At 43.7% G+C, this 13,894-nt stretch overlaps 1 protein-coding gene across 1 annotated transcript in view; it reads left to right on the top strand.

Moving 5' to 3' along the window:
- hth (Meis homeobox homothorax) overlaps positions 1 to 13,894 on the top strand; it is an 843,055-nt gene that overhangs the window by 634,260 nt on the left and 194,901 nt on the right. The window contains exon 9 of the mRNA XM_080286771.1: positions 6,801 to 6,943. Within this exon, the coding sequence (XP_080142897.1) occupies positions 6,801 to 6,943 (143 nt within the window). The remainder of the gene's footprint in view (positions 1 to 6,800; positions 6,944 to 13,894) is intronic.

Here is a 13,894-nt window from a genome sequence, read left to right as displayed (position 1 = left end):
CCTCCTCCTCCCCTATAACCCCCTTCCTCCTCCTCCTCCCCCCGCACCTTCCCAGCCCCCTCCCTCTCCCCCACCTCACCACACCCGATAAATTTGCAACCTCATCTAATATTACGAACTCATCTTTTGCAACTATCATTATATATTGTTATTTTTTTCGATCATTTATTTCCCCACCTTCGGTTACTTTATCTTTAATACTATCTTTTTGTTTTGTTTAGTTATTCTGTTTCCTGTTTATTTGCAGTATCTGAAGTTACGAAGAGCTTGGTAGTGTTGGATAGATTAGAATTAACTTTTATCTACTCCTTTTTATTTTTTTAGTTCAGTTTTATACTCCGTCCAGTGTATTCAATATGGACGGTGGGTATTAGCGTCGAAGTGGTGTCATGTAAAGGTGTGTGGTATGTAGGATGACCGGTATGCCTCAGGGAAAGGACTGTCAGGCCTATACCCAAAATCGGACCACACAAAAAAGTCAACCTTCTAATCATAAACTTTTTGTGATCATCCATCCATCCATTCATCCATCCATCTATCAATCCTCCATGCAATTGGCCGTCCATTTATCTATTTCCATCATTTGTCCATCCATCCATCCTCTGTTCATCCATCCATTCATCCATCTATCCATCCATCATCAGTCCATCCCCCCAGCTATCACCTTTCATATCGGCCAGGTATCCGATTGCAAACCATTTATCATCCACCAACCATCCATCAACCATCCACCCTCTGATCATCCTGTAATTTTCCACTGAAGAACCATCCACCTTGAAACCATGCGCTCATCAGTCTTCCAGCTTTCTGTATGACCATCCACTTAACCATCCATCTGTTAGTAATACAGTCAGACATCCAATCACTTTAGCATCCATCCATCCATGCATTCAGTCAACTATCCTTGTAACCATCAGTCCAGCCCACCATCCACCCCGGACCATCCAACTAACCACTCAGCTTCCATCCTTCCACCTGTCAGTCACCCCCTTCCATCCATCCTACCATCTAACCAGAAACCATCCCTCCAGCCATGTATTCACGTACCAGAAAGCCATCCAGCCATGCAGACAACCATCCAGCCAGCTACCAACCATCCCTCCAACCATCCCCCTACCATCCACCCAGCCAACCAATCCACCAGCCAACCAACCCTCCAGCCTTTCCACTCACCGACAGTCCGTCCAATCATCCACCTACCAACCATTCCTCGAACCAGTCACCTACCAACCATCCATCTACCAACCAGCCACCCACCAGTCACCTACCAAGCATCCCTCCAACCAGTCACCTACCAACCATCCATCTACCAACCAGCCACCCACCAGTCACCTACCAAGCATCCCTCCAACCATCCACCTACCAACCATTCCTCCAAACATTCCTCCAACCATCCACCCACCAACCATCCACCTACCAACCATCCATCCAACCATTCATCTACCAACCAACCCTCCAGCCTTCCACCCACCAACCATCCGTCCAACCATCCACCTACCAACCATCCATCCAGTCATCCACCTACCAACCATCCATCCAACCATTTATCTACCAACCAACCTTCCAGCCTTCCACCCACCAACCATCCACCTATCAACCGTCCACCCACCAACCATCCATCCATCCAACCATCCACCCACCAACCCTCCAGCCTTCCAACCATCCAGCATCATCCAGGGACCAGGTGTAGTCGCGGCCCACTCACGTTTTATAATTTAATTGTCTCACTCTATCATATTACTTCTCTAGTGTTGAGCGGGGGAGCCTGGCGTGGGGGAGATGGAGAGAGAGAAAGAGAGAGAGGGAGAGAGAGAGTATGAGAGGAGAGGAGGATGAGAAAGAAGTGAAAGTTGGAGAAATAGGCTAAGAGGAAAAACAGTGATCAAGGTAGGAGAGAGAGAGAGAGAGAGAAGAAATAGGCTAAGAAGAAAACGATGATCAAGATAGGAGAGAGAGAATTGTAGAAGAAGAAAATGAAAAAGAATAGAGAGTGAAAGTTCAAGGAGGAGGAGAACGATGATAAAGATGGAATTACCAGAGAGAGGGGGAGAGAAAGAAAGATGAGTGTATTAGAAGAGGATGGGAAAGAATCGAAAAATGGAAAATACGAGGAAAACGATGATTAAGATAGAAGAGAGAGAGGACAGACAGGCAGACGGAAAGAAAAAAAGCGTGTTAGAAGAATGTGAAGGAAGTGAAAGTTTGAGAAGTACGAGGAAAACGATGATAAAGATAGGAGTAAGGGAGAGAGAGAGAGAGAGACTGCCTGCATGTCAACTAACACTATTATCCATTTCACTGTCTGTGCCGTGTCTGTTCTGCCCTTCCACTTCCACCACCATTTTCTGTTCCACCATCTCTGCCTTTTATCCATCCTATCATTCTCCACCACTATCTACTACTGTTATCTTACCCCTTATCGTCTATGCCTTCTGTCTCCCCCACCCTCCTTCTCCCTCCTAGACTTCACCCCATAGAGAGAGGGGTGGGTGGTGAGGAAGGGATGAAGGAAGCAAACACGCCAGCCGTCACGGAGGAAGGTGGAGGCGGCACCCAGGATGACGGATGGAAGAGGCGCTGGCACCTTCAACTGGCACTGTGGCACTCTCCTCACGCTACAAGACACCCACACCTCCTTACACTGTTCCTGTAATCTTTCTCCATCTTTCCTCTTAACTCTTCCTTCCTCCTTTTCATCCTTGTCTTCACTAGTGCTTCATGTGGTATTACTCCTGTCATCATGTTCCTCTACCTGTATCTTTCCCCCTAACTTTTCATTCACCCTTTATCTTCATGTTTTTCATCTATTCATCTTCATCCTGACACTGCTTCTTCCATCTTCATCATTCCTCCTGACATTTCCTTCGCCCTTTCTCATCATCTTTTGTCTTCATCTTTATCTTTCCTTTCTCATCTGACACCACTCTCGTCTTCATCTTGTCTTCACTTACGCCAACTACGCCATCCATCAATTTCTTGCCTCCATATACGCATTTTTATTTTTAGCGGTGCGTAATGCGTAATTCCACGTCACCAATCTGCGTCATCGTTGCGTCTGTCTCCTTAGTACAGTTACGTTTTTGTCAGAGTGAATTTCTGCTGTTAGGAAGTGCTTTTACTCCCCTTAGTAGAGGTGTGTGTGTGTGTGTGTGTGTGTGTGTAGTTTTAGATAAGGAGTCATAAAACATTTGTGGTTTTCATGGATGCAGATGAAATTGGATACAGGTGTGTGTGTGTGTGTGTGTGTGTGTGTGTGTGTGTGTGTGTGTGTGTGTGTGTGTGTGTGTGGATAATTCCAAACGAGATGGTGGATGGATACAAGTAGGTGGATGCAGATAAATGTGTCTAGATGAGAATGGGCGCAAGAGAATAAGTGGATGTGGATGTGGTGGATGTATGGGTGTGGTTGTGGATGTATGGACAGTGGATGTTAATGTGGGCAGTGATTGTGGATGTGTGGGCAGTGGATGTGTTGACAGTAGGTTTGAGTTTGGGTATGGGTGTGGATGTGTGGGGAGTGGATATGTTGACAGTAGGTTTGAGTGTGGGTAGTGGGCGTGGATGTGTTGGCAGTGGATGTGGGTGTGGGTGTGGGTGTGTGGGTAGTTCCAGATGAGACAGAAAACTCTTGCAGCTATACTTGTGATTTTCCAGTCGGTAATTTTCCACATTCCCTGCGCCTCTCTCTCTTACTGGCACCTGTCACTTCCAGCAATATTATTTTCACACATAACTCTACTTTCTTGTGGAGAGGCCCGTTTTACCTCGCAGTTTTTTAGCTTTTTTCCTAGACATCTTTTTTTTCCATGGTGTTTTCTTTGTGTGTGTGTGTGTGTGTTTTATTATTCAGTCTAGTCATTCATTTTTTACACAACTCTGCTTGCTTCTCCAGAGTCTCGCTTTGCCGCATGTTTTTTTTTTTTTAAGCTTTTCCTTCGTGTGTGTGTGTGTGTGTGTGTGTGTGTGTGTGTGTGTGTGTGTTATTCATGGTCCAGCACTTTTTTTTTTTTTTTTCATAACTCTACTTCCTTTTGGAGAGGTTCTTCTAATTACCACAGTTATACATATATTTTTCTAACATATATCTCCACCAACCATCCACCCTCTGATCATCCAACAGTTTCCCACTCACGATCCGTCCTTCTTGAAACCATCCACTCATCAGTCTTCCATCCTTCTGTTCGACCATCCACTTAGCCATCCGTCTCTCAGTAATCCCGTCAGTATTTCACCTAGCCATGCCACCATTTACCTACCATCCAATCAGCCTACCATCCATCCATCCATTCAGCCAACCAACTATCCATCCATCCATTCAGCCAACCAACTATCCATCCATCCATTCAGCCAACCAACTATCCATCCATCCAGCCATCCAATTAACCTTCAATCCAGCCTACCTTAGTATTTGGGGGAGGTTAGGTAGAGGAAACAAGGTATTTTTTTGTTATAAGTGTTGATTGACGTAATTAATAAGCCGCTTTAGTATATTGGGCATTTTTGAGTTTCATTTTGCCATTACTAGTCTTGTGTATTTATATTAGGAAAGACGCATACCGAGTGAATTAATGAGTGTTGTATCTCCCCAATTCCCTTTTTAAATCCCCCCAAAAAAATTAGAGTTTGGTGGTAATAAGAATATTGGTAGAGAAATGATGGGATTAATTCTTGCTTATGATTTTCGTGTCTTTTTTTTTTTTTTTTGTGGATTTTTTTGTTATTTTTTCGTCGCCTGCTTTTGTTTTTCCTCTCTATCCTTCTCTTTAATCATGCCTTCTGCTCTCTTCCCCTCTCTTTCCTCTTCCCTCTTTAAATCCTTCCCTCTTCCCCTTCTTTCCTCTGCCCCTCCTTTTCTCTCCTCTTTCGCATTCACCTTGCTCTTTCTTTCTCTTCTCCTTCCATTTCTTCTCTTTTATTCTCCCTTTCCCTCTCTTCCCCTCTCCTCATTCCCTTCTTCCTTGCCCTCAGGCCTTTCTCCTTTCCTCTCTCTTTCCTTCCTCCTCTCCTTCCCTGATCCCCTCTCTCACATCTCCCTCTCATCTTTTCTTTTTCTTCTTTCTCATCTGTCCCCTTTCCCTCTGTCTCCTTTCATACTTCGCTTTCTCCCTCCTTCCTTCACTCTTCTTCTCGTTTCCTTCTCTCCATCATCTCTTACTCTCCTCCTTTCCTCCCTCCTTCCCTTCCTCCCTCCCTCATCTCTCCCTGCATCTCCCCAGAGCATATCGTGACTCAAACTCGACTTGACAGCTGGGTTGGTAGAACTCCTCACTCTCCCCTCTCCCCCTCTCCTCATTTTCCTCCTCCTCCTCCTCCTCCTTCTCATTTTCTTCCTCCTCCTCCTCTTCATTCTCTCTCTCTCTCTCTCTCTCTCTCTTTCTCTCTCTCTCTCTCTCTCTCTCTCTCTCTCTCTCTCTCCCTCCTCTTTTAGTTTTTCCTCCAAGTGTCACATCTCTCTTCTTCCTTCTCTCCTCCCCACTTCATCCCTCCTTCCTTCCTTCTCTACTCCCCACTTCATCCCTCCTTCCTTCCTTCTCTTCTCCCCACTTCATCCCTCCTTCCTTCCTTCTCTCCTCCCCACTTCATCCCTCCTTCCTTCCTTCTCTCCTCCCCACTTCATCTCTCCTTCCTTCCTTCTCTCCTCCCCACTTCATCTCTCCTTCCTTCCTTCTCTCCTCCCCACTTCATCCCCCCTTTCCATCCTTCATTACCTACTGTCTTATTTTTTTTCTCATTCCTTTCTCCCCTTCATTAATAGAGAGGATGGAGAGTGAGAGACTGACAAGGAGAGTATGTGAATGAGGTGGAGGGGGAGAGAGGGAGGGGAAGGCCAAGGATGAGATGGAGGGACGGAGTGGAGAGGTATATGAGAGAGGGGTGTGTGAACTGGGAGCAGGACAATGACATGGAGGGGGACAGGTTGACGTGGAGGCGATATGTTTGTGGCCACCCCGTATAAGGCATTAAGGCATCTGGCAATAGATAGATAGATAGATTAATAATTCCCTCTCATAATATTTTTTTAAGACAGCAAACCAAAGCTGAGAAAAATTGTGTATTACCATTTATAACTAGGCATTGTTCTCAGAGGAATTGGATTTATTGATATTCTTTTCTTTTCCATTTCCAAGTTTCCTTTATTTTTTTTAGAGACGAGAAGCCAGTCAAGATTAAGAGAAAAATAATGTTCTTCATATGTTCATGTAATAACGTTCTTCATTTTTTAATAACTGTTCATGTGTCTCTTAATGTATGAAATCACTTTGTTCTTCATCTCATAATCTGTTCATGCAATAACTTTCTTCATCTGTATCTGTCCATGCAATAACCCTCTTCACCTGTTAGTATCTGTTCATGCAATAACTTTCTTCATCTGTATCTGTCCATGCAATAACTCTCTTCATCTATTACTGTTCATGCAATAACCCTCTTCATCTATTTATCTGTTCATGCAATAACCCTCTTCATCTATTACTGTTCATGCAATAACCCTCTTCATCTATTACTGTTCATGCAATAACCCTCTTCATCTATTACTGTTCATGCAATAACCCTCTTCATCTAGTACTGTTCATGCAATAACCCTCTTCATCTTCTTATCTCTTCATGCAATAATCCTCTTCATCTAATATCTTTTCATGCAATAACCCTCTTCATCTAATATCTGTTCATGCAATAACGCTCTTCATCTATTACTGTTCATGCAATAACCCTCTTCATCCGTTTACCTTTTCCTGCAATAACCATCTACTGTATTAATCTCTCTTCATTCAATAACCTCCGCCGTTCCTTGTCCCCCCCAGGTGACGCCAGCAATGCCAGTATCGGATCCGGAGAAGGCACAGAAGAAGACGATGACGGCAGCAAGAAGAATCAGAAGAAAAGGGGCATTTTCCCCAAGGTGGCCACCAACATCCTTAGGGCCTGGCTCTTCCAACACCTTACCGTGAGTGTTTGAGGGAGATTTATTGTGTGTGTGTGTGTGTGTGTCTGGGTTAATTTCTTATGTTGAGTTTGTCGAATGGTTGAATGAGTGGATAATTTATGTGGTTCGGACTGAGCACTTTAGAGTTTTCGTTTTTATTTATATTGGTTAATTAGTTGGTTGAATTATTGGTTGGTTGGTTGGTGGTTGTGTTAGTTGTCTACCCTACCCTACCCTACCCTACCCTACCCTACCCTACCCTTCCCTTCCCTTCCCTACCCTTCCCTTCCCTACTCTACCTTACGTTACCCCTTCCTTCCATTTCCGTCCTACCTAACCTAGCCTAACCAAACCCAGGCTTGGAATGTGGTATGGTGTGGTGGTGTGGCGGGTGTTAAGCAAGGGTGGTGTGTGGACTGGTGACCGCCCTCCCTCAACACAACACCTGATGTATGTGGTGCTAGGAACGCCCAGGTAAGGAGCGTAACACATTCCCCTCGACGACTTATTCTCTTCTTGCTGTGCCCAGACGATGTTATTCAGGTAAGGAGGGATTTCTCTTAACTGGAGGGGTTGGATATAGTTGAGAGAGAGAGAGAGAGAGAGAGAGAGAGAGAGAGAGAGAGAGAGAGAGCGAGAGTAGATTTAAAACTTCAAAGGTGATAATGTGGTACAAACTAGGGGAAAAAAAAGAAAGAAGAAAAAATCGCCTTGAAACAGTAAAAATAAATTATTTAAAAAAAAAATAGAGGCGAATTTGTTGGAAAAAAAAATGTGTGAGTGATTTTTTCTCTTTAAGCTTAATAAAAAAAAAAAGAATCTGGACTTAGCAAGGGTGAAATTTTAAAAAGGACGTCATTGGAGAGAGAGGGGGAGAGAGAGAGAGAGAGACTAAATTTTCTAATAGCAAATCACAGGCAAACGCGGCAGCAAACACACAAACGCACATGCCGTGAGTAACTCCCTTTTTATACCTTTCCTTTCCTTCCTTTTTTTTTTCTTTTCGTGCCATTTTTCTTGCCTGGGTGGAGTGTGGATTATAAACAGTGTGTGAGGTATTGTGGTATGGGCTGTCAAGGTGTTTTGCCGGGGCCGTGCAAGCCGGGGAGTGTGTTGCAAGGTTGCCTGATGGATGTAGCCGGTTGCAAGGGGAGGTGAGGCGTGACGTGGTGCGGTGGGGGCATGGTCAAGGTTTGTCATGTGCCCTCGCATTTGATGGATTAGTTGAGGGGAGGAGGGTGTAGAGGGGGAGGAGAAGGTGTTAGAGGGGGAGGAGAGGGTGTTAGAGGGGAGGAAAGGGTGTTAGAGGGGGAGGACAGAGTGTCAGAGGGGGAGGAAAGGGTGTTAGAGGGGAGGAAAGGATGTTAGAAGGAAGGCAATGTTAGAAAGGGGAGGGGTGTTAGTGAGAGGGGAAGAGGTATTATGTGAGTGGTCAGGGTTTGTCTTGTACTCCTGCGTTTGATGGATTAGTGCGGGGGAGAGAGGGGAGGAAGGTGTTAGAGGGGGAGGAGAAGGTGTTGGGGAGAGAGGAGAGGGTGTTAGAGAGAAGAGAATGTTAGATGAGAGGGAAGGGGTGTGAGAAAGAGGTAAAGGGGGTTGCGAAGGTGACGTGATGGTGGTAGGGGTATGGTCGAGGTTTGTCGTCGTCTTCAAATTTGATGGATCAGCTGGGGAGAAAAGTGAGTTAGAGAGAGAGAGAGAGAGAGAGAGAGAGAGAGAGAGGTATAAATAAAACAAGTCTGGAAGTGAAGGGAGTGTGTGAGAGGGGGACACGAGGGGAAGTGAGAAAGCGAGAAATGAAGTTGAGTAAGAAAAGGTGAGAGAGGAGGGGAAAGGGAGAGAAAGGAGAGTGCGAAAGTAAGACTAAAGTTGACATTAGAGAGAAACATGTGGTGTTAAAAATAGATAAAATAGATTGTGTTGGTGGTGTGGTATAGAAAAGAGGGGGGTGGGTTTCCTCTCTCTCTCTCTCTCTCTCTCTTTCTCTCCTTTTTATTGTGTTTTTGCGACGTAAACTCCTGACCTCTCCCTAACCTCAGCTCACCTCCATTCTTCATCTTGGCGTATTTTGACACGTGGCTAGAGAGAGAGAGAGGGAGAGAGAAACAAAAGTGAGGATCAGCAAAAAATAGACCTGTTGAGATATAAGAAGAGGATTATGGATCATGCAACAATTTCCCCTGATGTGATCTTTTGGGAGTGTCGTTCTGTTTTTAAAGATTTTTCCTTTCTTCCTGAGAGAGAGAGAGAGAGGAGTGTGAAATGTCTGACCTCCCTAAAATGTGGCAAAAAAATCATAACATGTTTTTAAGTAAGTTCTCCTCACTCGTTCTTGGCACTTTAAGTTTTAGGAAGTTGAGAGGAAGAAGTGTTTGGCCTAAAAAAAAATGAAGAGAAATATGAAATGTTTTTATAAGCACTGGATCATTTTTTTTTTTTTTTTAAGTTTTCTCTCTCTGTCCTTTTTGGCATTACGAATTTTCAGAAGTTGAGAGGAAGGGAGGGAAAGAGAGAGGCGGGTGTGAGAGTTGTCTGGCCAAATGTTTGCTCCCTCTTGAAGCTATGTATGCGAGCGTGTGTTTCTGCAGACGCACATATCCCCCCTGCCCCCCTCCCTCACTGCCCCCCTCTCTTATCTCCCCTCCCCCCTTTCCCTTCCCCCCCCCACTTTCCTCCGGCTCCTTTTCTCACTTTTGCCCTCCCTTCTTTCATTTCCTTTACCTGTGCCCCGCCTCTCCCCTTCCTTCACTTTCCTTACCTTTTCTTCCTCCCCTTCCCTTCCACCTTCTCCTCCCCCCTCGTCCACTTCCCTCTCCTCTCTTCTTCCTCCCCTATTCTTCTCCTTTTTGACACATACTTTCTCTCCTCAACCCTTCAATCCCTCCCATCTCCCCCCACTTCACTCCCCCCAATCCCTTTCCCCACCCCCTTTCTTCAGTTTCTCTCTTCCTCAGTCCTCTCTCTCCTACCTCCTCTCCCTCCCCCTTCTCTCTCTCACACCCTTCTCTCCCCCCCTTCGTCCCCCTTCTCCCAGATTTCCTTATATTCCTGCATATTGTCTTTACGTGCCGGATGGAGACAGGCTTGGGTGCTTGGAGTCTTAGCTTTGGGGGAGAGAGAAAGAGAATGTGATTTTGTGTGTGTGTGTGTGTGTGAGAGAGAGAGAGAGAGAGAGAGAGAGAGAGAGAAAGAAAGAAAGAAAAAACATGCCTCTCACAGGTTTCCAATACTTATTTTTTTTCTCTCTTTTTCCTCGGGTCATATTTTTCCTTTTTATTCCCTTTTGTCAAATTAGATCGTCTATAGGGTCCAAAACTATATGGAATGAACGTCCTCGTAGTGAATGAGTTAACATTTATGGTTAGAGCGATTTCTAAAGGATTTTTTTATATATATTTCTTCTCAAACTTATTAACTTTTTTGCCCTTTTTCGTATCGTGAGTCCGTCTGTATGTTATTTTTGTGATTCTCTCTCTCTCTCTCTCTGATATTTTATAATTAGCATATATATATTTTTTCAAACAAATAACACCTTGGCGAAAAGAATATGAAAAGAATTAAAAAATCGCGAGAAAAAAAAGAAAATGAAAGAGAGAGAGAGAGAGAGAGAGAGAGAGAGAGAGAGAGAGAGGAGACAAGGTGAGAGGACAAGCTGGGGAGGAGGACGGAAATCACCACTTAAACTGCGGCGTAGGGCAGCTGTGAGGGTGGGGGGAGTGGGAGGGGGAGTGGGGGTGATGGGGGAGATGTAGGGGTGATCGGGGAGATGTAGGGGTGAGAGGGGAGGGGAAGTGAGAGGTGGAGAGAGAGGGGAGATATGAGAGTGAAAGGGAAGGTAAGGGATGTGAGGGTGAGAGGGGAGAAAGGTAAAAGGGAGGTGAGGATGTAGACTGAAAGGGTGAGGGTAAGGGTGAAGGAGGGAGATGCAGAGTAAGGGAGGGGATGGTCGAAGAGATGTAAGGGTGAAGAAGGGTAGGGGGTACAACGATGAGGGGAAGGTGAGAGATGAGGGTGAGGGGAAATATAGGGGTTGTGAGGGTGGGGTGATGTGATAGGTGAGGGTGAAGAACAGGGTGATGGAGGGGTGAGAGGGATGGTGGGGTATATGTATGGGTGAGGGAGAAGTGATATGGTGGGTGAGAGAGAGAGAGATGAAGGGATATGTGAGGGAAGATGATTTTTAGGCAGAAGAGAGTGATGTGCAAGAGGTGTTATGATGATGCTTGGGTAAGGGGAATGTGAGATAGGAGACCATTGAGAGAGAGAGAGAGAGAGGGGGATTTACACTGATCAAAGGTCACACAAATCTTGCTGTCGTTTCTGTAAGTGGGCTGACCTTAATACTAAAAAAATATTATAGAACTTTAAGAACAGGATAGCCTTAGAGAGAGAGAGAGAGAGAGAGAGAGAGAGAGAGAGAGAGAGAGAGAGAGAGAGAGAGAGAGCCACAATGCACAATGAGACGTGACAAGATGGATGGTGAAAGGGAACATGATAGCAAATTCTGGTCCCCAATTGTGGCAAGAATGTTTATGAGGCAGACCTGTGAGGGAGCCGACACCCCCACCTCCCTCACCCCCCCTCCCCCACCTCCACCCCCCTTCCCCTCCCCCATCCCCTCTGTCCCCTCCATCACCCACACGTCACCCATTCCCCCATCAATGTCGTTTGGTTATGCCCTCTCCTTGCACTTTATACCCCTACCTGTCACTCCCCCCCACCGCATCTCTCTCTCTCTCTCTCTCTCTTCATATGCGTTTGAAAATCCATAGGTGAGGCTGACTAACAAGGCCGCTCTTTATAGATGCTGAGAAAAGAGAAAGAAAAAAGCGTTAACAAAGATAAAGAAAATTGGGAGAAGAATGAGAATAGGATAAAAAGAGGAAATAATAAACATATAAAGAGTAAAGGGAGGAAAAAGAGGGAGAAAGAGAGCGAGATGTAAGATATCGCCGAGTGAAGGTAAAAACAGAGAAAAAAGAGAATATGAGAGAGAGGGAGAGAGAGAGGGAGGTAAGATTTAGGAAGAACAGAGAAAAAAAAAGATCGGTATAGAGTATAAGAAAAGCAGAAAGGAAAAAAAACACTGGAAAAACAGCAAAAGGAGAGGGAGGAGAAAGAAAAGAGAGCAGGGTGTAAGATAAGGGAAAAGAGTGTAAAGCAAAAGTGGAGTATAAGATAAAGAAGAAAAAATACGGGAAAAAAAGAGAGCAAATTGTAAGTTAAAGGAAGAAGAGAAAATACAGGAAGACCGAGATTAAGATAGAGAGTAAAAGGAGAGAGAATTAGGAAAAAAGAGAGAGAAAAAGAGAGAAAATAAAGCAAAAAGAGAGCGAGGTGTAAGATATTGGCGGGATTTGGGGCGTGGAGGGGTGTAAGATGGAGAGCGTCCCGTAGGCATATCAGATTCAGATCTATGCAAATTTTACCTACGATCAGCGGAGAGTGCCTGCTGCCTTCCTCTTGTCCGTGCATAGAGCTAGCTTTTTTTCTCTCTCACTTTTTCTCACTTTCTCTCATTGTACTTTTCCCTACTTTCTCACATTTTACGTTTTCTCACTTTCTCACATTTTATTTTTTCTCTCTCTTGTCACTATCTCAGGTTTTACTCTCTCTCACTTTCTCACAAGATTAGTTTTTCTCGCTCTGTTTTTTTTTTCACATTTGTCTTACTTTTTTCTTTGTCATTCTCACACTTTCTTTCTCAGATTTAGTTTTTCTCACATTTCTCTCTCTTGCATTTTCCTTTTTTTCATTTTCTCACTTTCTTACACGTTTAGTTTTTCTCATTCCTCTCTTTCTCAACTTTCACCTTTTCTCGTTTTTTCTCTCTTTCTCTTGTTTTACTATTTTCTCACTTTCTCACATTTAACCCTTTTCATTTTTCTCACTTTCTCACATTATACGTTTTCTCACTTTCACACCTGTGTACTTTTTTCCTCCATTTTTTTCTCACTTTCTCACATTTTACATTTTCTTTTTTCTCACTTTCTCACATTTTATATTTTCTTTTTTCTCACTTTCTCACGTTTTACATTTTCTTTTTTCTCACTTTCTCACATTTAACCCTTTTCTTTTTTCTCACTTTCTCACATTTTACGTTTTCTTTTTTCTCACTTTCTCACATTTTACGTTTTCTTTTTTCTCACTTTCTCACATTTTACATTTTCTTTTTTCTCACTTTCTCACATTTTTCTCGCTTTTTTTCTTAATTTTCTTCCTCTGTGTTCTTGGTACTTATGATTTTTTTTTTTATGTTCGTTCATAGTCTTTATTTCTTTTTCATGGTACTGTCTGCGTAGAGCTCGCTTTATTTTCTCACTTTTTCCTTTTTTTTCAGTTTCATACTTTTTTTTAATTGTCTTTGTCTCTTTAATTTTACTTATCTGTCCTGTTGCCTCCTACGTATTTTTTTTTTTTTTTCCTCTGTCTCACTTTCTCTCACTTTCTCACATTCCGTTTCTCGTTTTTATATTTTTCAGTCTTCGTTCTTTTTTCCTTTTATCGTGCCTCACTCACGGGCGTGCTGCCTGCATGGACCTGGCTTTTTTTTTCTCTCACTTTTTCTCACTCCCCTTTTCCTTTCTCACTTTCCTGCATTCTTCTTTCTCACCTTTTTTTTCATTTTCTCTCACGTTCTTTTTCCCTCTCTCTCACAGTTTTAAAAACATTATTGCTTCTATTTTTTCTTTTATTTAGCTCTCTCTCTCTCTCTCTCTCTCTCTCTCTCTCTCTCTCTCTCTCTCTCTCTCTCTCTCTCTCTCTCTCTCTCTCTCTCTCTCTCTCTCTCTCACTTTCGCCCACTTCCTTTTTCCTTCTTTCTCACTTTTTTCTCACTTTCTTATTCCTTCTTTCTCACTTTCTTACATTTTCCTTCTATTTTCTTTCCTTTCATTTGGTCATTATTTCTTTCCCTTTTTCATGTCTTCATAGATCTGCATTTTCCTCCTTTTTCTCTTTCCCTTTTCCCCT

Source organism: Coenobita brevimanus, chromosome 113 (genome assembly GCF_032717465.1).
Source record: "Coenobita brevimanus isolate Jiangsu-jjx chromosome 113, ASM3271746v2, whole genome shotgun sequence".
Classification (NCBI taxonomy): Eukaryota; Metazoa; Arthropoda; class Malacostraca; order Decapoda; family Coenobitidae; genus Coenobita; species Coenobita brevimanus.
Note: the sequence above shows the minus strand (reverse complement) of the source record. Positions and strands in the feature narration are given on the sequence as shown.